The sequence below is a fragment of the Hyperolius riggenbachi genome, chromosome 8, assembly GCF_040937935.1.
Source record: "Hyperolius riggenbachi isolate aHypRig1 chromosome 8, aHypRig1.pri, whole genome shotgun sequence".
Classification (NCBI taxonomy): Eukaryota; Metazoa; Chordata; class Amphibia; order Anura; family Hyperoliidae; genus Hyperolius; species Hyperolius riggenbachi.
The window spans coordinates 155,011,370-155,038,509 of record NC_090653.1 but is presented as its reverse complement, the minus strand read 5'-3'; the positions used below and the strand labels follow the sequence as shown (position 1 = coordinate 155,038,509).

At 43.0% G+C, this 27,140-nt stretch overlaps 1 protein-coding gene across 2 annotated transcripts in view; it reads left to right on the top strand.

Moving 5' to 3' along the window:
- Window positions 1-7,415, top strand: part of RLIM (ring finger protein, LIM domain interacting) — a 34,466-nt gene extending 27,051 nt beyond the window's left edge. For both annotated transcript variants that reach the window (XM_068247578.1, XM_068247577.1), the window contains exon 4: window positions 3,827-7,415. In XM_068247578.1, the coding sequence (XP_068103679.1) occupies window positions 3,827-5,400 (1,574 nt within the window). In that variant the 3' untranslated portion in view covers window positions 5,401-7,415. The remainder of the gene's footprint in view (window positions 1-3,826) is intronic.
- The last annotated feature ends 19,725 nt before the right edge of the window (window positions 7,416-27,140 follow it).

Genomic DNA, 27,140 nt, shown 5'->3' with positions numbered 1-27,140 from the left:
CTGCCATTCGCAGCAATAAAAGCCACAATAGGCTCCAGTGAGCGGAAACATTAGCGTCTGCTAAAATGGCAGTCGTCAGGGCTACCTGCTGTACAAATTGTGGCAATAAATATCGGGCGTATAATTTCCGCTCATTGCCACTAATTGCTGTTCTGTGTGTGGGGGGTGTTGAGTTTGGCACCACGGGAGTGGGTTAAGGGTTAGATGGCGCCAGGGTGGGTTAAAGGTGAGGCACCACAGGGTTTAGTGTTAGGCATTGGTAGATTAAGGGTTAGGCATGGTAGAAGGAAAGTTAAAGGAATTCTGAGGTGAGACAAGTGTAGTAAACATTGTACATACTTGTATAGCTAATGTTATCCAGACGAACACTCCGTTCCCGTTTGACCCACACTGCCCAGTTATTAAAAATTCCCCTATTGTCTCCCCTGGAGTAGGACCAACCCACATTGGGTCAGGTCCTGTGAACCGGATCTTGTAAGTACTTGCCGCGCATGTGCTGTTCAGTCTACTTCATGTGTAGATTGTTCTCAAAGGATGCGGTGGCCACGCTGCGCCTGCTGTAACGTGATGTAGATGGTAGGAACAGCGCATGTTCGGCCAGTACTAGATCTGGTTCAAAGGTCCCTACCCAGGTGGGTTGGGGCCTAGTCTGGGGAAAATTACAAATAAACTGAGCAGTCGAGGATGGAGTTCTCTTCTGGATGACATTAGCTATACAAGTATGTACACTATTCACTACACTTGTCTTACCTAGGAATTCCATTAGGCATCAGTAGAGGGGGAGGGTTATATGTGAGTAGGGTATGTTAGCCTTATTGCAAATTGATTACATTAGTTTTTCTCTGGATAAAAACCTGCTTCAGAGCACTCTTGAACTCAGACTGGGGTGATTGTTAATCTTCTAGCAGGAAAACTTTAAGCACACAGCCAAGATATCAAAGGAATGGCTTCAGGACACCTCTGTGAATGTCTGTGATTGGCCCAGTTAGAGCACAGACTTAAATCTGATTTTGAATGTATTTGGAGAGATCTTAAAATGGCTGTGCAGACTTTTCCCATCCATCCTGATGGAGCTTGAGAGTTGCTGAAAAGATGAATTGGCGAAACTGGCCAAGAATAGGTGTTCAAAGCTTGTGGCATCATATTCAAAAAGACTTGAGGCTGTAATTGTTGCAAAAGGTGCATCAACAAAGTATTAAGCAAAGGCTGTGAAAACTTGTGTGCATGTGATTTTTTTTGATTTTTTTTATTTTAGTACATTTGCCAAAAGCTCAAGTTAACTTTTTCACAATGTCTTCTTGGGGTATCGAGTGTAGGATTAAGGGAAAAATTAATGTAATCATTTCTGGAATAAAAATGTGGCAAACAGAATACTTTCCGGATGCACTGTACATGTACGCCACACAAGTGTGTATGCTGCATGTGACGGGACCAGTTCACGACTGGGGCAGATTAAACAGCACAACTGCATGTAAAAATAAAGAAGGGGGACACTGCTTTAGTGTTGCCTTAGTTTTTACATCAGTTGCCTCTTTCAGACTGATGACTGAACAGCGCACTTGTTGAGCAGTTTAGCATCCTGTCTGCCACCTACAAGTGCCATTTGGGTGCAATTTAAATGAAGTCAGATGACAGCACTTGACAAGTGGTGGTGGTACTCTGCAGCAGGAAACTGCGACATGTCGCATATGAGCACGGCTCAGATGTACCTCTTAGGGGGGTGGCCTGTTAACTGCTGGTACCAAGTGCTAACAAGTGCCTGGCCATTGACAGGTGGTGAATTCACTGCCTTCAGTTGCTCCTTTGAAAGTAGCCCCCCTTTTTTTCCCCCCACATTTCCTTGCCTGGACTGTTTGTGAATAGCTGCATTTGAAGAAGCTTGCATGACCACTATCATGCAAAATTGTAACATTTAAAATACATCTGTACACATACTAAATACTACATTTTTCCCAGATTAAAATACACTACAAGTTACATTTCTCCTATGTTTACTCCTGCCATCCACAGTAGGCAGTAGAAATATGACAGGTTTTGGGCTAGTCCTCCTCTCGTGTTTTTGTTTGGGTTTTCCTTATTTTCAAAAGCGCTGAGCAGCAACTGCTCAGTCCAACTGCCAAAATGGTGTGTAAATGAGTAGGTAGGCTGGGAGATTTATTTGTGTTGATCTTTTCCAGGAAGAGGAGGCTCTTATAAGAATTGTAGAATTACACCCCATAGGTAGATGGGACTAGTGCAAAACCTGTGAGATTTTTACTTCAAACTTTGACGGCGATGTAGGAGAAAAGAAATTTAACATGCATTTTGATTTGAGAGAAAGTACTGAGTGTGTGAGCACATATATTTTAAACTATACCAAAATCACTATAGCAAAGAAAAAGTACTGCATGCTGCTACGTTTTTTTAATCCGAGTCAAAAATCGGATCATATAAAAAATTGGAGTCACATGCAGTGTGCAAGAGGCTAGAAACAGGTCTTGCACTAGTCACTATAATACAGTTGAGATAAGTCAGAGCTTTCTGACTTTCAAAGTTGTAGAGCAGAATGGCTATTTGTATAGATAACTGGAGTTTCTTAAAGTGGACCTGAACTCTTGCATTGCACAGGACAGCAGGATCTCTCCCTGGGTCACCTGACTGCCACGGCAGATAAGCTCATTTGAAAGCACTGGATATTAACAATATGTCTGCTTCAGTGAATCAGGAAGTAGAAACTGTGCAGATTTATTGCAGGATTTGTATCAGCTGTAACAAATAATGAATTTTTTCATTTTTTTTTTTCTTATTCTTACTGTCAAAATGCATTTACAGTAAGGTAGATCTTAGCAAAATGTACCCCCCAAAGAAAGCCTAATTGGTGGCGGAAAAAACAAGATATAGATCAGTTCATTGTGATAAAGTTATAGGCTAATGAATGGGAGGTGAACATTGCTCGGATGCATAAAGTGAAAACGACTGAGAGCTTAAGTGGTTAAAAATCTTTCACTGTTAGGTGGAAAGAGTGTTTCAACCCTCACTTGGGGCATACTGGACCACAGTGTGGGAAAGATCCTGCAGTTGATATATACATGTGACTGTGATTACCCATTCACCAATTCACTGTTATAGCAGCCTTTTACAGTGGTGTGATATGACTGCAAACTTCTACCATCAAATTTAACAAAGCCTGGCCAGGTTTTTTTTTTTTTTTAATACTATTCTAAATTTTTAACCCTTTTGGCGGTATGATTCTTTCCAGATTTTAGGGTCTAAAAGCGGTACAGTTTTTTGCACCCTTTCAGACCCTAAAACCTGGAAAAAAATCATGCTGCCAGGGAGATCTGCAGCAGTTCTGCAGTCGCTTACCTCCCTGGCTCCAGCACTCCAGTTATGCCTCCATCCTCCAGGTGGCGAGTGAAATTGCTGGCTGTCTTCATGACGACAGCCGGTGATCTCACCAGCAGGAAGCAGAGCCCCTGGGGAGAGGAAGAAGAATGGGGGCTGATGTCAGGGTCCCCCGGGAGGTATGTAAAACCGCCCGCTGCGCGCTATACTTTGCACAGACCTCGCGGAAACTACCCAAGCAGAGGTTGGGATTACTGCTCTTAGCTGCGGTTTTCCAGCCCAACCCTAGCTCGGGATTATAGCCAAGGAGGTTAATACATTAGATGTTAGAGTTTATGAAAATTTCAAATCGAATAAAATCTGTCATGCTATAGCATATTAGAGATAATGTACGGCCAACATTCATTCATGTCAAAAATGTTAACTTCCTCAGATTTTATTTGATTGTGTACGTGTTCGTTTCCTTAGTAACCTATTGCTCTCTTTTTTTTTTTTTCTACAGCTGAGCCTACTGAAGACTCTTCTAACGGGGATTCCATAATAGATTGGTTAAATTCAGTGCGACAAACTGGAAACACAACTAGGAGTGGACAGCGTGGAAATCAGTCCTGGAGAGCAGTTAGCAGAACAAATCCAAATAGTGGAGATTTTCGATTTAGTTTGGAGATCAACGTGAATCGCAGCACTGGTAATCCAAATCTGCCTTCTTCAGAACAATCAGAAGGTCCAGGAGTTGAAGACATGGAAGTTACTAGTCAGGTTGAGACTGAGCCAGAACCTGAACCTGAAATTTTGGCTACAGGAGAAGCTACTGTAGCAGAGCCTACTCCTCAAAGAGGTCAAAGGAGGGCACGTAGTAGGAGTCCAGAGCAACGCAGGATCAGGGCAAGGAATGATCGAAGTAGGTCTCCACTGAATCCGGCTGCTGAAACTCCTCCTCGAAGAGCTCAGCATAATTCATCACAGACTGTAGATGCTTACTCTGTTGAAGCAGAGGGTAGCTCTAGAACCAGACAGCTTGTGACTGCATATCTGAGTAATTCCTCACCTGAGACAGAGGGAAGCTCTAGAACTAGACAGCATGTAACTTCCAGACAGCATGTTCTAGTTGCTGAACCTCCAAATCCTAGCCCAGTGCTTTCAACGTCTGAGACAAGAAATTCTCCACAACCTCCTCCAGCAGAGACTCAAGATAATGGAGAGGCCACAGGACCCAGCCAGAGACCACCAACCATAGTTTTAGATCTTCAGGTTAGGCGGGTACGCCCAGGAGAATATCGACAAAGAGACAGCATAGCTAATAGGACCCGTTCTCGGTCCCAGACCCCTAATAATACCGTTACTTATGAGAGTGAACGTGGAGGTTTCCGACGCACTTTTTCACGATCTGAACGTGCTGGAGTCAGGACGTATGTCAGTACTATCAGGATTCCAATCCGTAGAATACTGAACACTGGCCTAAGTGAGACCACCTCTGTTGCTATCCAAACTATGCTAAGGCAGATAATGACTGGCTTTGGGGAGCTTAGCTACTTCATGTACAGTGATAATGATGGAGAGCCAGGAACCCCTGCAGCTGGTTCTCCTCCAGTACCAACTGAAGCTGAAACTCTAAACAGCGAAGAGGCAATTCCTAGAGCTCCTGTACCAGAGCCAGTAGAACCTCCTACCCCTCCCGTGGAAGCTGACAGTGGAAACAATGACGTTTCAACCTCTGGTCCTCGGAGGGAGGTTCGTAATAACAGAGGAACTGTTACATTTGAAGAAAGTGGATCTTTGCCATTCCTTAGACTGGCCCAGTTTTTCCTCCTCAATGAAGATGATGACGATCAGCCAAGGGGACTCACCAAAGAACAAATTGACAACTTGTCTACCAGAAATTATGGTGAAAATGATGCCCTGAAAACGTGTAGCGTGTGCATAACTGAGTACACAGAAGGAAACAAGTTACGCAAGCTTCCTTGTTCCCACGAGTACCATATCCACTGTATTGACCGCTGGCTTTCCGAAAACTCTACATGCCCAATATGTCGCCGAGCTGTTCTGGTATCTGGCAATAGGGAAAGTGTTGTTTAAAGTTGCTACAAACTGCCAACTAAGCGGCTAGCATTTCTAGGCTGGGCTAAGGGGAAAGGATGCTTTTTATGGCCACTTTTTGAGTGGTGCTTAAACTAGGGTTTTGGCTTGGAGTGAGTTGTCCTTTCATAAATTCAACACATGTAATTTTCTTCCTTCGCCAAAAATTGATTGATTGATGTTTAAAAAACATGTAAAAGAAGGTCCACAAAGAAAAGCAGCTTTAATAGTACTGTTTTTCTCTATATTCTCAATTGCAAAGGAGACTAATTACAACCCGTTCTGGAGCAGAGGCTTAACTTTCAGTGCTGGAAAGATTCATTTTAAGGGTTGCTGGACTTTGCAAACTGAATCATTATGAATAATACTTTTTCTCTTAATTTTCAGCGATAGCCTTAAATACATTGCAGTCTATGCGTATTGTCTTTGCCTCCAGGACATTTTTTCCCCAAGTAGGTCTTGATGTGACTTTTATAACTGTGCGCTGTTTAACAACATTACCAGTTAGCACAAAACTGTACATACACTCCAGTTAGTTACTAGCTGTGGTTCCTAGGTCTAACTTTCATGATGCATGTGGGTAACTTGCACATTCATATTTAGCCTGGGGAAGTGTGCCCCAAATAATACACGACACAATAAGTGGAGATATTTTTTTCTTATTTAAATGCTACCATGATCATATACTTAGTATATATACACATATATAATTTCCTTTTATTTTAGATAGATGCATTTGATGACCTTTGACTATATGAAGTGAAGGTAATGTATAACATCTGCAGATAATCTCCCAATCCACCTACATGGTGCACACAGCTTAGTGGCGTTCTTATTTTACCAACTGCAGTATGAGTTTTGGGCTTTGTTATTTCACTAATGTATTTTTATAGCAACAGCTTTCAGAAAACAAAACCAGACCCAGAAATAAATGGTACCATAGCAGCTGTCCAGTCTTCTGTGCTAAGCACTTATACATTTTCCAGGCTTGGTCAGTGTTGTCTTCTGTAGTACACTCTGATGGGATGTGTAAGTTAGTGTATTATAGTGATTTATGTTTAAGACACAAGCTACAATTTATTTTATTATAGTTCTGTTTTTGTTTTGTTTTTTCCTTTTAAGAATGGGCAATTAACATTGGTGACAGCTACAAGCGGCCACAAAATTGTTGTGTTTTTTTTTCCTCCTATTAAACATCCCTAGAGAACTTTTCAATGGAACACACAGCCTGATTTCTAAAACCATCTGGTTAGTCCTTCAGTTCTGGATATATATACCGGTATATTTCTATGGCTGTTAATACCTATGAAAAAAATGTAATAAAATGGCTTAGCCTCTTGTAGAAATGTTTTTATTATTATTATTTGGGAAGCTGGTTCATTGAAGCACACATTTTTGTCTCTTCTTCCAGGATGTGGGATCACACATCCTCACTTATAAGACACACTGAGAGGCCAAAGCATTTCCTTCCAGCACTGAAGGGATGGGATAGCCGCAAATATATTGAAGTCAAATTTTTCCTGGTAAACCCCCAGGACTGACCTCCAGTTTTGCAAACTCACTTTAGAATATGTGTAAATAGATACTCGTCAGATTTTTCTCATTCTGTATGTCTGAAGGCCCCATTTTAATGGCATACTGTAGAAATTGCTGATTTAGTTTAAATTTGGAATATTTATCTTGTTGTGAATTATAACAAATGTCTATGCTTGTTAAAATAAAAAAAAAACATTTTGTTTAATATGTATAGCTTTTTGTAGCTGCAGCTCCATACTTAATCCTCGCACTGTCACTGCACAGGTGTTAATGTGTTGCAGACTATCTGATCTGTCTGACATGACATTGCTTGCTCATGATTCACCTATACCCATAGCTGCCAGCTTAGAACCGCATTTGCAATTGTCTGACCATGATATATAAGGGGTCTGGTTCATGTTTTAATATGTGAAATATAACATTGAGGCTGCTAACCTGAATTGGGAATAAAAGTTTTAAAATTCAAGCTTTAAACAGAACAGTGCTGTTTTTTTTCCCCTTGAAGTGCTTACTCATAACCCCAGGTACACAGATACAAAGTACTACAGAGATCTCATCAACATTCATTATTTTTCAGGTTACTGTATTCCCATTCCATTGGAGGTTGTTCCAATCTTGTATAGTTAAGTGGTTTATTAAACATTTTTCACAGCTGATAAATTAAGCATGTACATTATTGCTGAGAGTATGCTTTGTTTAAATTATGACTGCATGCAGCATCCATCCAGTACTGCAAGTATTACAATAAATGGTGTTCATTTAACAAATCAACATTATGTCTGTGCTGACTCTCAGTAACCTTGTATTAAAGAAAAAAAAATTAGACAGTTACTACGCTATATCTGTACTATGCTATGTTTTATGTTCTTGTTTTATAAACATTGACAGGAAGAGTTAAATAGATCGGTTAACTCTTTAAAGTGGACCTGAGCTCAAAATGTCCTCTCTGCCCTAAAACATACACAACAGCATAATGACCTTTAAAAAAAAAAAATTCTTTGTTACAGCTGATGCAAATCCTGCAATAAATCTGTGGTGTGTCTACTTCCTGATTAATGGAAGCAGAAATCTTGTTAACACCCTGGGCTTTCAAATGAGCTTATCTGCCATCTCTGCCATGGCAGTCATGTGACACGGGAGAGATCAGATTACGACTTTTGATTAGACACAAATGAGGGGGAATTAAACAGGCTAAACTCTCTAAATACATACAGGGTGCATTTCTCTGTTTTTCCTCCTGTCCTGTGCAAGAGTTCAGTTCCACTTTAAGTAGTTTCGCTTGCTGGTCTTGAGCATATTGTCTAAAATAAAATTAAAGGGAACCTAAACCGAGAAGGATATGGTTTTTTCCTTTTTAAAATACCAGTTGCCTGACTCTCCTGCTGATCCTGTGTCTCGAATACGTGTAGCCACAGCCCCTCAACAAGCATGCAGATCAGGTGCTCTGGCTGAAGTCACACTGCATTAGCTGCATGCTTGTTTCAGGTGTGTGATCCAGCCACTACTGCAACCAAAGAGATCAGCAGGACTGACGAGCAAGAGAAAGCCTGAGGTGGGCTAAAAAAAAAAAAAAAAAAAAAAAAAAAAAAGGCTACCTGATCTGCAAGGCTGAGCGGATCAGGTAGCCACAAAAAAACGCTGCTCTCGTGGGCTGCAATGGCCCACTTTCACTTTTGTGACCTATACAGTGGTTTGCAAAAGTATTTGGCCCCCTTGAAGTTTTCCACATTTCGTCATATTACTGCAACAAACATGAATCGATTTTATTGGAATTCCACGTGAAAGATCAATACAACATAGTGTACACGTGAGAAGTGGAGCGAAAATCGTACATGATTCCAAACAATACAAAAAAAACCCCTGCAAATTTGGGTGTGCGTAATTATTCAGCCCCCTGAGTCAATACTTTGTAGAACCACCTTTTGCTGCAATTACAGCTGCCAGTCTTTTAGGGTATGTCTCTACCAGCTTTTCAGATCTAGAGACTGAAATCAATGCCCATTCTTTGCAAAACAGTTCCAGCTCAGTCAGATTAGATGGACAGTTTGTGAACAGCAGTTTTCAGATCTTGCCACAGATTCTCTATTGGATTTAGATCTGGACGTTGACTGGGCCATTCTAACACATGGATATGTTTTGTTTTAAACCATTCCATTGATGCCCTGCCCTGGCTTTATGTTTAGGGTCGTTGTCCTGCTGGAAGGTGAACCTCCGTCCCAGTCTCAAGTCTTTTGCAGACTCCAAGAAGTTTTCTTCCAAGATTGCCCTGCATTTGGCTCCATCCATCTTCCCATCAACTCTGACCAGCTTCCCTGCCCCTGCTGAAGAGAAGCACCCCCAGAGCATGATGCTGCCACCACCATATTTGACAGTGGGGATGGTATGTTCAGAGTGATGTGCAGTGTTGGTTTTCCTCCACACATAGCATTTTGCATTTTGGCCAAAAAGTTCCATTTTGGTCTCCTGTGACCAGAGCACCTTCTTCCACATGTTTGCTGTGTCCCCCACATGGCTTGTGGCAAACTGCAAATGGGACTTCTTATGCTTTTCTGTTAAAAATGTTTTTCTTCTTGCCACTCTTCCATAAAGGCCAACTTTGTGCAGTGCACGACTAATAGTTGTCCTATGGACAGATTCCCTCAGCTGTAGATCTCTGCAGCTCGTCCAGAGTCACCATGGGCCTCTTGACTGCATTTCTGATCAGTGCTCTCCTTGTTCGGCCTGTGAGTTTAGGTGGATGACCTTGTCTTGGTAGGTTTACAGTTGTGCCATACTCCCATTTCTGAATGATCGCTTGAACCGTGCTCCGTGGGATGTTCAAGGCTTTGGAAATCTTTTTGTAGCCTACTGTCTGGTGTGTTCTTTGGACTTAATGGTGGTGTTGCTCCCAATATTCTCTTAAACAATCTTTGAGGCCGTCACAGAGCAGCTGTATTTGTACTGACATTAGATTACACACAGGTGCACTCTATTTAGTCATTAGCACTCATCAGGTATTGTCAATGGACAACTGACTGGACTCAGACCAAAGGGGGCTGAATTACGCACACCACACTTTGCAGTTATTTTTTTTTTTTTTAATGTTTGGAATCATGTATGATTTTCGTTCCACCTCTCACGCGTACACTTTGTATTGGTCTTTCATGTGGAATTCAAATAAAATGTTTGTGGCAGTAATGTGAGAAAATGTGGAAAACTTCAAGGGGGACGAATACTTTTGCAAACCACTGTAGGTCACGATGCTGCAACGAGAGACGGGTGTCTCTCGCCGCATGCAGGGAGGCGGGGATGTGGCCAGGGAGAGACCTGTTTAATGGCAGCTCTGGAAACCTTGTAGGAATGCCCCTGGTGGGTGTTTTAAACAGGGGAATTCCTCTCCTCAATGTTTACCTCCGAGATGGCAACAAATATTGTCGCTAATCTCGGGGGGCTGTGGGGGGGGGGGGCAGAGAGCAGCGGTGTGGGGACACAGAGGCATGTCATGGTGAGGCAGAGAACATGCCTCTGTGTCCCATCTGCCCACCTCTGTTTCTTTTTAAAAGAGAAACATCCATATCCCCCTCAGTTAAGGAACCTATCACACACTCCTGTACTAGAAGTCAAAAATGAAGCATCCATTCTGACTCCCAAACTGCATACTAGTTCCAAACTGCATATAAAATTCAGTAGTTTAAACAAAGGCTGTTGTTGCATATTTATTTACATTCAAGTTTTAAATATCTACGTCTAATTGTTTACCTGGATGTCATAATCTAGTATACAAGTAGTTTTATTTGCAATAAGGCCTTGAGTTCTGTCCAGCCAGGCCTCTAGCTTATCCAATGCTGCTAAAGAGTATGGTTACTGCAGTTAAAGGAAACATGAGGTGAAAGTAAGCTGATGAGATAAATAATTGAATTTATCCTCCTTCTCCTAAAAATGACTTTTTAGATATCCTACAATGTTGTTTTTTTATATTTAAACCTAGTTTTTGAGCTTTTACTTTTCCATTGTCTCTGCTCAATGACACATTAATTGAAGTATGTCAGAGTTCAAATCTATGAACTAGTGACCTTTTTATTTTTTCCCTGCTCTCAGAATCAGTTTTCTGCTAGGAAAAAGCGTTATGGTTGTAATTCATTATCCGTGAGGGGTTACTTGATAATCTTGACCTGGACAGAAACTGTCACTTGCATACCTGATTTTTAACGCTTTCCGGAAGAGGAAGAAGAAAATGTAATCTTGTGTGTTCTTTAAAGAGGAGCTGTCAGCCATACTATCTCAGGAAAAAACAACAACTATATAAGTAGATAAATACTTGCTTTACTTACATACCAGATTGCACTGTCCACGTTATGATTCCTGTGAATTTTATAAAGGAAAAGTAGAGAATCCTATGCTAGACAGTTTCCATATTTACTGTGGCTATTTTGAAGCCAGTCATGATGTAATATCCGCCCTTAGTCTCCTCTGCCTGATTTGCCAGCCCTTCACTATAGAAAGTGCATTGTTTCAGCCTGAGAAATTTTGGCCAATCAGAGAGGACAGAGGTGTGGGAGGGGAAAACAGGAGGGAAAGAGGCTTCAGCCAATCAGGCTGCATTAGTTAAGTCTGAGGGGAAGTATGGAAGCAAAAAAAAGACAACCCAGCATGCCCTGCAACTTCTCTTTTGTGTACCAAATTTTCTTTGTACCAAATAAGTCATGTAACCTGGGGAATGATAATTTATCAACAAGAAAAGTAATAATTATTTTAACTTTTGGATTGCCTGATTATCATCTTTATTACTTATTCACAAGATAAAAAGAATTGATTTTTGATTTTATGCCTGACAGTTACTCTTTAAAGGAATACTTAAGTGTAAAAAAAAAATATTTACTCACCCGGGGCATCCCTCAGCCCCCTGAAGCTGGATGGTGCCCTCGCAGCCCCGCTCCGATCGTCCTGTCCCCGCCGGCGGCTACTTCCGGGTTCGGTGACAGCCGCCGACAGGCTGGGAACGCGAGTGATTTTCCGCGTTCCCAGCTGCTATATCACCCTCTATGCTGCTATAGCGTATATGTTATACGCTATAGCAGCATAGAGGGTGATATAGCAGCTGGGAACGCGGAAAATCACTCGCGTTCCCAGCCTGTCGGTGGCTGTCGCCGAACCCGGAAGTAGCCGCCGGCGGGGACAGGGCAATCGGAGCGGGGCTGCGAGGGCACTATCCAGCTTCAGGGGGCTGAGGGATACCCCGGGTGAGTAAATATCATTTTCTTTTTTAGGCTTAAGTATTCTTTTAAGCAGTTCAGCTTGTTAAAGCAGGAAGATTTAGCCATACTATGCCAGGGAAAAACCCATATATAAGTAGATAAATACTTGATATACTTGTATAACACATGTATTGTACTGTCCACGTTTTGATTTTAGTTACTTTTATATAGTAAATGGAGAGAATTCTGTTCGTGGTGGGAACCATGTCTTTTGCCCACAGTTTGAGGCTAAATCCTGATATTTCTTCCCTTAACTTTTTTATTTTGTCCAATTTCTGAGTCACCTCAGCCTTGCTTGTAAACTCAAGTGAGCAGGGGATTGTCTTTTAGCTAGGCAGGGAAATAAAAGGAAGAGGAGGAATATATTATAGATAAAAAAAATAAAATAAAAAGAACCCCCAGCATGCAACTGGCAATGGCTATTAAAGGGCCAGTGCTCCTAAGGTATGCGACGACTCCAAACCAGAACAGGGGAAAAAGTTTTGAATGCAGGATTAGCATCTTTATCACTTAACACTAACCAGTTGCTGTTGAAATTTGATTTTTATGGTGACAATCCTGCTTTAATAGATGACCAACAGTCTGCTGATTGGACAGTAAGGGCCTGTACACACTGAAAAACGCAAGCAAAATCGCAAGCGTATGCGTTTTTAAAATCGCAAGTGCATGTAGTTTTAAAAACGCATCGTATGCGTTTTTGATGTGTTTGCGTTTTTCTTGTAATTGCTGATTGGCTAAAGAATCCTTTGTTTTTTTTTTCTAGTTTACATTTCAACAGGAATCAGGAAATTTCAGAGTCTTCTGGGATACTGACTTCTGAAAAACGCAGGCAAAAACGCAAGTGCATGCGTTTTTAATGCGTTTTTCAAGCGCTGCGCTTAAAAAAGCGCAGCAGGCACTGCGATTGCGTTTTTATAAAAACGCATCGCACCAGTGTGTACAAGTCATCACGATTTTCATTTTTTCAAAAGACCTTGCGATTTTAAAAACGAAGCGCAAGCGCAGCAGTGTGTACAGGCCCTAAAGAATTATATAATTTCTCACTACCAGTTGGCAAGTATGATGTGTGATCTGTAGGGCACAGTAGTTTGGCAATACAGTGCAGGCCTTTCCTCTAAGTACTGCTATGGAGAGGGTTGAAGAAAGCTAACAAACGTTTACTTTATAAAGTGTAACCTGATTGAGTATTCCAGCTTGTGTGAATGCATCCCCTAGTTAGAAAACATTGCAGCTATCCTGAAGCGTTTGCTGAGAAGTTGCTGTGAGACTGCTGAAAAACCATAAGCCTATGTTTGGAAAGATTGTTCATAAGTGTTGCTGCAGTGAGTTTAAATATAGCATAGCTGCTCTGTGAAGTAGCTTTTCCCAGGCAGAGCCCAGTTATTCTGCTGTTTCTCAAGTTAATATTGTAATACTGAAGCTGTTCTTCAAATTGTTTTTCTAGTTGACTTATATTAATGTGGTGAGATGTCCATTTCGCTAAACAGTGTTGTCCTGAAGGACAAAACAATTTAGGTTTATATTAAAAATGTTGATGTCCAGTCTGACACTTCAGTTCTTTGGTGATAAGGTTTTTTTTTTTTTTCTCCTTGAATAATTGCCTGGTGTTGAGCATCCAATAATTCTTGTGATTTAAGGATCAGTTACGACAACAGAGCTTAAATGCCATACACACCATGATACTTCTGACCAATCTTTTGTTCTACACAACTTCCTGCTGTTCCCTGGGAAGACTACTTAGTCAACAGTACAAGAGGTGTGACTTCTACAGGACTGATCGAGTGTACCAGCACAGCCAATCTCTCAACCACTGATTAATGTCAATCCTTTTTAATGTGTCTGCTGTAAAATTCACTATAAATTAACAATCTAGGCAATCTTGATTGGATTGTTGCTCAACCCAGAAGTAAATACTTCCTTAAAGTGAACCGAGAACCTTTTTAGCACTCAGGACATTTCTATAGCACATGAAAAATGCATGCCAACAATCTGTTTCATTATTAAAATAAACTTTCGTTTACCTTTGTATTTTACAATCAAAGCAGAATTTTTAGCCTGTTTCAGCAGACCTGACCGTCCGCAGAGCTCTCAGGACGCTAATTCTTTTATTGAGCTAATTACCCATAAGTAAACAATAGCTTTTCTCTCAACAAAGGGGGTGGGTAATTAGGACTGTTTGACACATACTATGTCTTTGAAGAAACAGTCCTTCTGGGTAATTAGCTCAATAAAAGAATTGGCGTCCTGAGAACTCTGCGGACGGTCAGGTCTGCTGAAACGGGCTAAAAATTCTACTTTGATTGTAAAATACAAAGGTAAATGAAAGTTTATTTTAACCACTTTACCCCCAGCGGTACGAATTTCTCCACCCCTTTTTTCCCTCCTAAAAAAACCAGGGATGGAGAAATCCGTACTTTCCGCGCTACCGCCGCTCGTGCGCACGCACCCGCCGCTCGTGCGCGCGCACCCGCCGCTCGTGCACGCCGCCGCCCGCTCGCCCGGAGATCAATGAACGGGAAAATCTATTCCCGTTCGTTGATCTAGCCCCCGCAATGATCTGCTGCTTCTTTCAGAAACAGCGAGATCATTGTGCGTCTCCCAGCCTCCTACTGCTTTCTGTAAGCGTCCTTCCGGACGCTTACAGGTCACATGTAAACAAACTCTGTGGCCATCTTGTGGCCAAATAGTAAACTACACCCTAAAAGCATTTTACATATACAAACATGACATTTACACAATAAATTAACTCATTACCTCCCACACTCCCCAATTTTTATTTTTTTTTGTAATTAAAAAAAAAAAAATACAATAAAAAAAAAACATAAATAGTTACCTTAGGGACTGAACTTTTTAAATATTTATGTCAAGAGGGTATAACACTGTTACTTTATAAACTGCGGGCTTGTAATTAGGGATGGCTGCAAAACTGAAAAAAATGCACCTTTATTTCCAAATAAAATATTGTCGCCTAACATTGTGATAGGGACATAATTTAAATGGTTTTATAACCGGGACAAATGGGTTAATACATTTCATGGGTTTTAATTACAGTAGCATGCTTTATTTAAAAACTATAATGGCCGAAAACTGAAAAATAATAATTTTTCCCACATTTTTTCCTATTTCCCCATTAAAACACATTTAGAATAAAATAATTCTTGGCATAATGTCCCACCTAAAGAAAGCCTAATTGGTGGCAAAAAAAACAAGATATAGTTCATTTCATTGGGATAAGTAATAATAAAGTTATAGACGAATGAATGGAAGGAGCGCTGAAAGGTGAAAATTGCTCTGGTGGTCAGGGGGTAAAACCCCTCAGTGGTGAAGTGGTTAATAATGAAACAGATTGTTGGCATGCATTTTTCATGTGTTATAGAAATGTCCTGAGTGCTAAAAAGGTGCTCGGTTCACTTTAAGGAACCCAGTGCTTCATTAAAAGCAGTTCTTACCTAAATTCAGACATTCTTCAAAAGGTGGCCACTAACGATACAAGTTTATGAATGATTCTTCAAATAAACGATAGGATATTATTGTTTGGGACCAGTAATGGACAAAAAAATGTATCAGATTAATGAAATTGGTCTGAAAAATGGATCCATTTCATTACTGATTGGATTGGTTAGGAGATTGTTAGTCCTAAACGATTATTTCCGAACAGTCGTATAAAGAATTGTTTGTAAACGTGTGTTCAGAAAATTGTATTGTTAGAGGCCACCTTAACAATCTAACATTGAAAACTCCAGAGGTAGATTTAATTCTGTGACCATCATGACTGGCACCATCTACAGGCTTTATTTTCAGTAAAAATCTTTTTGGGCAGATCAACAGACCTGTTTTGACCAGATCAACCTGCATGAAAAGAGTCAGCCCAAACATTTACATTTCTTCTACAGGAACCTGAAGTGAGAGAAATGGATGCCGCCACCTTCATTCTGTAATAAATATCAGTTTTCTGTGCTAATATACTGCTGGTGTATGCATGCTAGATTAAACTCTATCAAGGCAGTGAATAAAGACCATTTTTTCCAAGAATCTGTGTACAGTGGTCCCCAAAGCCTTGGCCATCGATCAGCCTAGTGGAACAACTCAGCTGAAAGCATTGTGCTCACACCACCTGCTGTGAGATATCGCTTGCCCTGCTTTATCGGACACGCGCACATAATGTTGCCCAAGGGATTAGGTCCCTTACAATGCCAAGCAATTATATTTGAGTATGTTTTCATCTATATGTTAGCTGTGGATTCTGTTGGAACAATGCACCACATGCTGTGTGTGTAACAAACTATGTGCATGTTTATAGTTGCAGTGAACCTTACTTCTGCATAATGTATGCTACACTGTATGTGTTGCATCACACTTGCAATCCTATTTTTAAGGATTTCCATTGCGCATTACAACGGTGATAAAACACCACATGACTATTGTTGCCTTATAAAGTGCCTATACGTGACCTTATACTTCAAAGTCTTTAATCAAAACTGAGCATGTAGACCAGAGGCTTTGACTGTAGTCTACCTCCACTGGCTGCATGCTTATTGCAGGTGTGATACTGAAAATCAATTAGCCAAAATCTGTGTGACAGCCAGACCAGTGGCATTGTTTAAAAATGCACACACCTGAAATAACTAAATACGCATTTCTAACATAACTGGAGGAGACTAAATGTCACTAAATATTAGCCTTTAATAAATACATTAAACAAAATTGGTGCTGATCAAAAAGACTGGCTAAAAACAGCAGAGTGTTGAGGGATTGGTTGCGGAAGGTATCCACAACTCACACTGCTATGTAAACCTAAACACCCCCACACAAACTCTACATGTTTCACCCCCTCAAATGGGGGGGCTTCATCAGGGGTACAAAGTGCTTAGAGTGTCATGTTCTAAAGTGCCAGTCTGCATACAGTGGGATGCGAAAGTTTGGGCAACCTTGTTAATCGTCATTTTAGTGTATAAATCGTTGGTTGTTACTATAAACAAAAGACAGTTAAATATATAGGAGACACACTGTGCAATAATTGTTTAAACAAAATTAGGCAGGTGCATACATTTGGGCACCACAAAAAAGAAATGAAATCAATATTTAGTAAATCATCCTTTTGCAGAAATTACAGCTGCTAAATGCTTCCTGCAGGTTCTAATGCGAGACTGGATTCTGGTTCAAGGTATTTTGGACCATTCCTCTTTACAAAACCTCTAGTTCAACTTATTACATACAAATATCACATTTGCACAAAAAGAGTCCCATTAAATTTAAATCTTTCCCCAAAAAAAAGTTTGGGAACTAATATACCTGCAATCCCATCCTATAAAGCTTAATGGACAAATTTCTGTCTGGTAAAAAATTATTCATCTCTACAGGAAATCCGCTTCAATGCTCATTAGAGGCCTGGGACTTAGATGCACATGCCCCATTAACATTAGAACACCTTTAGAGAGCCTTATCAGACCCTAAAACATAACTTACCTAGAAACCACAAAACAAAAAAAATATACAACTGGTATCTGACCCCTTTAAAACTATCCAAATTCTCATCTCAACACTCTCCCTTATGCTGGAGCGCATATAACTTGCAAGGATCTTTACTTCACATTCTATGGGATTGTTCCCTCATTAAAACATTTTGGTCCCTAATCTTTAAAATAATATCCTTAATCACAGGACAACCCCCCCCCCCCCCCTCCCAAATTTCCTATTAGGACTTTTACTAGTGGCTGTAGATTAATTCTGAATCCCACACAGAGTAATCACACACATTATCTGTGCTGCTCGTCAGCTAATTCTATCCAATTGGGGCCACAACCAGATACCCTCACTAACCCAACTCTGTAACCAGGTAGACCAAAACTTAAATATGGAAGCCCTATTTTTCAAGCGCTCCTTCCCAGGGAGATCCTTGGATCACCTCCAGTTACCTTGGGATAAAATCACCCCTCAACTATTACCAAACTAACTCCTCAAACATTGAAAATTGTGCAAAAGGTGGATCAGCGCATCACCAGGCCGCCTCCGAATGGCCTTGAATCAGAGGTGCGCTGATCCCCCCCCCCCCCCCCCCCTAGAAACTGCAAACGCACCTTGAACCCAAACAGAAGCTCTGCATATACACCAAAAGCAATGCTGTTAAGTGGGAGCAGCTGACCAAAATTGAATTAAATTAGTACATGGCAACCTGTTACGGAAACCAACATCCTCCAGTGGTAGACAGGTTATGTGTATGCTAGGTGTGTATTTTATCCCACAAGTGGGGCTTGCACAATTTTGCAGATAGGCACTTGTCTGTTTTTAAGTAGCGCTGTTCATTTCCTTGCCATGTAACTCCTCAAACAGTTGAGCGAGACAATGGCAGTCATTCATAAAGCATTCATGCATGCGGAAATGCTGAAAACAGCAGAGTTTACCGAGCACTTAGCAAAATGTCTATTCATAAAAGCTGTTTCCGCATGAAAAGGTGACATTCCCGAGCAGAGCGATAAATTATCACCTTGTGCGTGATTATCTCAACACATGTCACCATATGTCAATTCATAGAGATTAGAGCAAGCGTAATCAGTACGGAGAATACCGCTCCCTTTGAAGACTCGATAAGCATGCGGATAACGGCAAAGCTAATGGAGACAGACCTTCCAGGCAGCAGCAGTGAGAGCATAACAAACAAGGCATCCCAGCATACCCAGGCTGTGTTTTTTAACCCCATGGGTACCTGTTTTCAGATATAGTTCACATCAGAAAGCCTGCATGGGTAACATTTCTTGAAATTCTTCTAAGCTGTGGCAATTAAATAGATTGTTTAGAAAGACTTAATAGATTCAGGGCAAGGAGAGGCAGTTTAAAAAAAAAATGCACATCTAAAGGGGTGTTGGGGCTGCCTCTTCTATTGAAACGCTGTCTCTGGAGGAGAAAATGTAACAACTCAGTGTTTCCGCCAGCTTACTGCCAGCCTACTTCAGGAAAATACTGCAGTGCTATTGCAACTGTAAACATTTTTATGAATGAGCACACAGAAGTCTAAAATACGGAATGCGGTATTTTCCCGCATGGATTTGTTGTACTGAACACACTTATGAATGATAGCCATTGAATAAAAGACCATAAGAATAGAAACCTGAGACAACCACTTCAATGCTGAATTCTGGCCCCCTTCTCCCTCTGGTTTGATAGAACAGTTAGCTTAGCTGCCATTTGTGTCGACATTTACAAGACACGTATTGGAGCAGCCCCTGTATTACTCATTTAGGTTGAATAACCTTACCATATACTTTAAAGTTGTATATATTAGTGTTCTTGGCTGTGTATTCGACGTTCCTGACTTACTCACTTATTTGCTCATAGTTGAAAAGTTTAATAACAGGTCAACGTTTTGACCTGCTCTGTTTATTGTGTATACTCAAATACTCAACATGTAACTGTCTATATTAATATAAGACATTATATGTTAGTTTCTGTTTTCAAAACTTCAATAAAAAACTATTGAAAAAAAAAATCTCTAGTTCATTCAGGTTTCATGGCTTTTGAGCATGGACAGCTCTCTTTAACTTACACCACAGATTTTCAATTATATTCAGGTTGAGATGGCTATTCCAGAACATTGTACTTGTTCCTCTGCATGAATGCCTTAGTGGATTTTGAGCAGTGTTTAGGGTCGTTGTCTTGTTGAAAGATCCAGCCCCGGGGCAGCTTCAGCTTTGTCACTGATTCCTGGACATTGGTCTCTAGAATCTGCTGATACTGAGTGGAATCCATGCGTCACTCAACTCTGACAAGATTCCCAGTCCCTGCACTGGCCACACAGCTCCACAGCATGATGGAACCACCACCATATTTTACTGTAGATAGCAGGTGTTTTTCTTTGAATACTGTGAATACTTTTTCCTCCATGCATAACGCCCCTTGTTATGCCCAAATAACTCAATTTTAGTTTCATTAGTCCACAGCACCTTGTTCCAAAATGAAGCTGGCTTGTCCAAATGCGCTTTAGCATACCTCAAGCAGCTCGGTTTGTGCTGTGGGTGTAGAAAAGGCTTCCTCTGCATCATTCTCGCATACAGCATCTCCTTGTGTAAAGTGCGCCGAATGGTTGAACAATGACAGTGACTCCATCTGCAGCAAGATGGTGTTGTAGGTCTTTGGTGCTAGTCTGTGGGTTAACTCTTGACGGTTCTCACCATTTGTCGCTTCTGTTTATCCAAGATTTTTCTTGGTCTGCCACTTTGAGCATTAACTTGAACCGAGCCTGTGGTCAATTTCCTCAATATGTTCCTAACTGTGTAAATAGACAACTTGTTGTTTTGAGACCCCCATGTTGCTACTTTTAAGAGAAAATTAAAAGAGGTGGGAAACTTACAATTGACCCCCTTCAATACTTTTTAATTTTAACTTTTATAATTGGATTCACGTGTGTATGTAGGTCAGGGGTCACTGAGCTTACCAAGCCAATTTGAGTTGCAATAATTAGTTCTAAAGGTTTTGGAATCAATAAAATAACAACAGTGCCCACATTTATGCACCTGCCTAATTTTATTTAAACAATTATTGCGCACTTTCTGTAAATCCAATAAACTTAATTTTTTTTATGGACCCTTTATTTATTCCCCCAAAAAAACTTTATACATACAAAGTTATCTATACAAAGTTCATTACAATAAATCTCACATCAATCATAAAACTTTGAGCATCTTTATATTCTGCTTAAAGTCAGCCTTTCCAATGGAGCGTCTTATGCTCCAAAATTATTTTCTAGAACCTCTATATTTCTTAAAGGAAACATCCAAGCTACAAAAAAAAAATAAAAAACTTACCTGGGACTTCCTCCAGCCCGTGGCAGCTGTCCTGTTACCTTGCCGCAGCTCCGGTGGCTCCCGGTCTCCTCCGCTGGCGCAGCCCACCTGGCCAGGTCGGGTTGGGGTCGACTTCTACTGCGCCTGCGCAGTACCGTCCTGATGATGGGGAGACCACGTGACCCGTGCGGTGGAGCGCAGAAGAAGACGGCCTGGAACTCGACCTGGCCAGGTCGGCTGCGCCAGCTGAGGAGCCACAGGAGCTGTGGCGAGGGCACAGGACGGCTGCCATGGGCTGGAGGAAGTCCCAGGTAAGTGGATCATTTTTTTATCCCCCTAGCTTGGATCATTCCTTTAATCCTTCAACTTAATTTCACTTCTCAAATATGTGTGTGTCTCATATCCTACTCAATAAAACCTAATTTGCTACTGCGCATGTGTGCAGCACGGACAGCCGTTGGGACATGAGGACGGGACCAGTTAGCCAGGCGAGCGTGTGCACGGATGCGCTCTGACATGCGGAGGTAACAGACAGACCTAGAGCCTTTTTTATACGGGTTTAGGTCTACTAGTATGATATATTTAACTGACTTTTTTTTATCGTAACAACCCACGATTTATACAGGAAAATCATGACGATTAACGAGGTTGCCCAAACTTTCACATCCCACTGTATACAAATTTAAATACATTTCACATAGCAACAGGCTGTTGGCTTAATCAGCAGTCAAACGACTGTACAGGTTGACAGCATTTTTATACTGGTGTGGAGAGGGAGTAGCAGGGATGTGACATTGTTTAAATCACCACCCCTATTGCTATCACTCATTGGATTCCCCCGATGTCAATCCATGAATGCACTAATCAGATATAGAGGCCATGTTCACAGTTGACAATCTTACCTCTATAAGACTCTTAAATTATTTTCTGTATTAGTGTCCCGCTTAAGGCCCATACACACGTCGGATTTTCCCGAACGACGGTTCGTTTGAACGTCCCGTCGACCGCACGCCAAATCGGACGTGTGTACAGTCCGTCGTTCGGGCGATAACACTGATTTTGAGAGATCCGCCGGGTGGACGACGGGACGTTCAAATGACCCGTCGTTCGGGAAAAATCCGACGTGTGTATGGGCCTTAAGCCTCCCCCTGCCCTGTAACTGTTTCAGCCTCACAGGTATCAGTTTGGGAGGTATCAGTTTGGCAATTCTAATGCAATTATTGGCTAGCGCTGTAAGAGTCTAGCCATTCAGCCACTAGAGTGTCGCACTATACACCCACTTCAGACACCGTATAGTACATAGTCGGAAGGGGTTGACTTGCAATGTTTATAAGGGAATGAATATGGCAGACTATTTAAAAAAAAAAAGGTCCGCATCCCTGAACAATACTATTAGTATAATGAGAGTAATGCAACTTAATGAGTGCTCATTTTATTAACCAGACTAAATTATAGCCCTAGATATACATACAGAATAAAAAATTGACTCGCACACCAGCAATGAATGCTATAGTCTATCTTAAGTGTCAATCAATAACAAATACGGTAAGTGTAATTATCACTGAATAAAGCAGGAAGAGGAAGTGACACGCATGGCTATTGCAAGAGGCTCCTCCAGAGGGGTCATAGCACTACTTTGTTGGAAGTCGTCTGGCTTAAAGAGAACCCGAGGTGGGTTTTAAGAATCCTAATAGGACACAGAGGCTGGGTCTGACTATTTAAACTTGTGATGTTTCTGTGTATGTTGGCTATGATTAAGGAGCCAGTGCGAGCTCTGATACACGTGAGCCATATGTGTATCTACTGATATGTCAATAAACTGAAGACTTCTTTATACCCTACCCATGGTGCAGCGGAATATCCTTGCTGAGACCTGTGATTCCTGCTCCCCTGGGTCATGTACCGGTAGTGCCAGTGTTTCCACCTTTTGTTTGTTACATAAAACAATTATCATACTCTGATCCATTTGACTTTTGTCTTATTTACACTTATGTGTTACTCTGATTGCCATTTAATAGAGACTAAAGCATTTATTCGTTGTTGGTGTACGAGTCAATTTTTTATTCTAAATGAACATGGCAGACTCCATATTCCTGTAAGTTCAGGCTCCCTTTAACTCTTAGGTTGGAACAGCTAACAATATTAAGTATGAAGATGGTTAAAGGGACTCCGAGCGCCTCTCATGGGCATGCCTTTAAGACTCCGACCAGTACTGCAAAGTAATTAAAGATACATACCTTTCTGTAGCTTGTGCTTTCCTCTTTCATTTGATGCCCGAATCGCCGTCCTACACCAAATCGCGGCTGCCATCTTGGCTATGGTATAACTTCTGGGTCACCCCTGTCTTCTCTGTTAGAGAAGTGCATCACTGAATAAAGCAGGAAGAGGAAGTGACACGCATGGCTATTGCAAGAGGCTCCTCCAGAGGGGTCATAGCATGACTTTGTTGGAAGTCGTCTGGCTTAAAGAGAATCCGAGGTGGGTTTTAAGAATCCTAGTAGCACACAGAGGCTGCGTCTGCATATAATGCCCAGCCTCTGTTGCTATACAGCGTCCCTCCATGCTCTTCCTGTGCTCTGCTCTGCCCTCCATAAATCAAACGCCGTGCTGGTGACACGCAGCGTGTCGCCAGCCGGCTGTTTACATCTGCCCATCAATCTGGCCGATCCCCCGCCTCCTCTAGGTCGCCACTGCCCGCACGTGTCCCTTCCCTCCCGGCTGATTAAAGAGAAGGGGAGCAGCAACCTAGAGGAGGCGGGGGAGCATCCAGATTGATGGGCAGATGTAAACAGCCGGTTGGCGTCACGCTGCGTGTCACCAGCACACCGTTTGATTCATGGGAGGCAGAGCGCAGGGGGGGGGGCCTGGAGGGAAGCTGTATAGCAACAGAGGCTGGGTATTATATGCAGACCCAGCCTCTGTGTGCTATTAGAATTCTAGAACCCACCTCGGGTTCTCTTTAATCCCCCTGGCGGTATAAAAAAGTCCGCCAGGAGGAAGCGCAGCAGTTTTTTTTTTAATTTTATTTTTCTTATATCATGTAGCGAGCCCAGGGCTCGCTACATGATAGCCGCTGCTCAGCGGCATCCCTCCGCCCGCTTCGATCACCTTCGGGATTTCCTGGAGGGCTTCCCCCGGCGACTGGGCGGGATGACGTCACCGACGTCATTGGGAGTCCCGAACCACCCCTCAGCGCTGCCTGGCACTGATTGGCCAGGCAGCGCATGGGGTCTGGGGGGGGGGGGGGCGCACGGCACGACGGATAGCGGCGATCGAGCGCAGGGCGGCGGCGATCGGTGTGCTGACGCAGCTAGCAAAGTGCTAGCTGCGTCCAGCAAAAAAAAAAATTAAACAAATCGGCCCAGCAGGGCCAGAGAAAACCTCCTGCGCGGCTTACCCCGAACTACGTTCGGGGTTACCACCAAGGAAGTTAAAGGCATGCCCATGAGGAGTGCTCGGAGTCCCTTTAAATCGTATTCAAATACAGCTGAGTTGTGATGCTCAAAGCACTATTCACTATAGCCTGCAAAGCAAAGTGGCTTAATGTGGAACTACACTTACATCATATACAGCAATATCCTCGTATGCGGCACCGGCGGGGATCGCCTGTTACATGTGCTTGCCAGTTGCCTGAACAACCGGCGGAAATAGCACAAACCTCCCCCCTGAAATACTTACCGAGGCTCCAGCGATGTCTGGCAGTCTCCCTCTATCTCCCTGCATGCTTGGAGTGGCTTTACAGTTTTCCCAGTGCTTGCCGCTCCGAGCCCATGGGGAGTAGAGGGAGACTGCCAGACATCACTCCGTAAGTATTTTCCTGCCTGCCAGCACCCGCAGAAAGCCTCCCAAAAGAGGTCCCCGTTCTCCCTCAGGCATGCCAGTTAGTTGAGACTTCCAGTTGCCTGAATTCTGGATAACGGGGACCTTGCTGTACTGTGCTTTAAATAAATATCCTGCATTACCTGTAGCATAAAAATATACAATTTCAAAAATATTTATTTTTTTTACTTTTTGCAGACTGACGCAAGTAAATCCCACGTCACACTTGTGGCTGCTCTAGGCCGATGCGGTGTAGGATTTTCGCCACCCACCATTTCCACTCTCGACTCCAGACGCGATCGTGCGCACCCCGAGAGGGGAGATTAAGCTGTTATATGACATCTGATATCTCCCTTTACTGACCAGGAGCCAAAAGTAGAGAAATGGAGAGCCGACTCTGCCTGGCGTTCTATTAAGATCGCCAGGCAGGCTGCGGGAGGGTTTTTTTTTAATAAAAAAAAAACTATTTCATGCAGCCAACTGAAAGTTGGCTGCATGAAAGCCCACTAGAGGGCGCTCCGGAGGCGATCTTCCGATCGCCTCCGGCGCCCAGAATAAACAAGGAAGGCCGCAATGAGCGGCCTTCCTTGTTTTGCTTACATCGTCGCCATAGCGACGAGCGGAGTGACGTCATCGACGTCAGCCGACGTCGTGACGTCAGCCGCCTCCGATCCAGCCCTTAGCGCTGGCCGGAACTTTTTGTTCCGGCTACGCTGGGCTCAGGCGGCTAGGGGGGCCCTCTTTCGCCGCTGCTCGCGGCGGATCGCCGCAGAGCGGCGGCGATCAGGCAGCACACGCGGCTGGCAAAGTGCCGGCTGCGTGTGCTGCTTTTTATTTGAGCCAAATCGGCCCAGCAGGGCCTGAGCGGCAGGCTCCGGCGGTACTGGACGAGCTGAGCTCGTCCAGACCGCCCAGCAGGTTAAGAAAATCAAATTGTGCTACTTGCCTAGCAAGGAGCCAGCAGCTTAACTTCTATACAGCCAATTTTCTTTTGAATAAGACTGCCGTCTCAATGCACATACAAAACTTTTGTATGTGCATTGAGACGGCAGTCTTATTCAAAAGAAAATTGACTGACCAGGAGCCATCGCTTATGGCTCCTGGTCACATGATCACTACGATCACTGGTGAATCGTAGTGATCCCTGTTACTGATGCTGCGGTGGGGGGAAGAAGAGGATCCACTCACCTTCCTGCTGTTCCCCTGGCGATCGTCACTCCCCTCCGCTCTGGCAGGCATCCCTGCTTGCTCTGACGTAAGTGCCGGGTCCCGGCTTGATAACGTCATCAAGCCGCGACCCAGAACTTAGCGTCAGTACAAGTGGGGTTGCCGGCCAGAGCGGATGGGTCTACAGCGGGTGGAGCCTGGGAGGTGAGTAAATGCTGCTGGCTACAGGGGGGACATGTGGATACAGCGGGGACACCATGCCAGCTACCAAAAGTAGGGATGCCTGACCCCCCGCCAAAGTTGGATCCAGACGTATTTCCAACTCCTCCTCCCCCCAGCCACGAACAATACTATGGGCGCGTTGAGCAGCACAAGCCCCCTGCGACGCCTGCTGCGGTTGTTCTTCTGCTGCCTCCTCCTCCTCAAAAAAAGACCTTCCTCATCATCTGACTCCTCTTCCCCACACGATTCTTCCTCCTCCTCCCCGCTCTGTGCTGCCGCAGGTGTTGAGGAAACATCTGGTTCTGATGAGAATTGATCCCACAACGCTTACTCCTGTAACTGTTCCTGTTCACGCTCCTCCACAGCTTGATCCACCACTCTACACACAGCACGCTCCAGGAAGAAGGCATACAGGATCAAGTCACTGATGGTGCTTTCACTGAGACTCACCATGTTTGTCACCTCCTCAAATGGCCGCATGAGCCTGCAGGAATTTCGCATGAGTGTCCAGTACTTCGTCCAGAACATCCCCATCTCCCCAGACTGTGTCCTTTGACTGTAGTTGTAGAGATACCGTTTGATGGCTTTCTCCTGTTGTAGCAGGCAGTCGAACATCAGGAGGGTTGAATTCCAGCGAGTCGGGCTATCACAAATCAAGCACCTCACCGGCAAGTTGTTTCTCGGCTTAATATCGGCCAATGTGCCATGACCGTGTAAGACCGCCTGAAATGCCCACACAATTTCCTGGCCTGCTTTAGGAAGTCCTGTAAGCCTGGGTATTTAGACGCAAATCTCTGGATTACAAGATTGAGCACATGTGCCATGCAGGGTACGTCTCAACTTTCCCAAATTCAAAGCCGAAATGAGATTCCTGCTGTCACACACCACGTTGGCGATCTCCAGTTGATGCGGCGTCAGCCACTGATCCACCTGTTTGCTAAGAGCAGCCAGGAGAGCTGCTCCAGTGTGACTCTGCGCTTTGAGG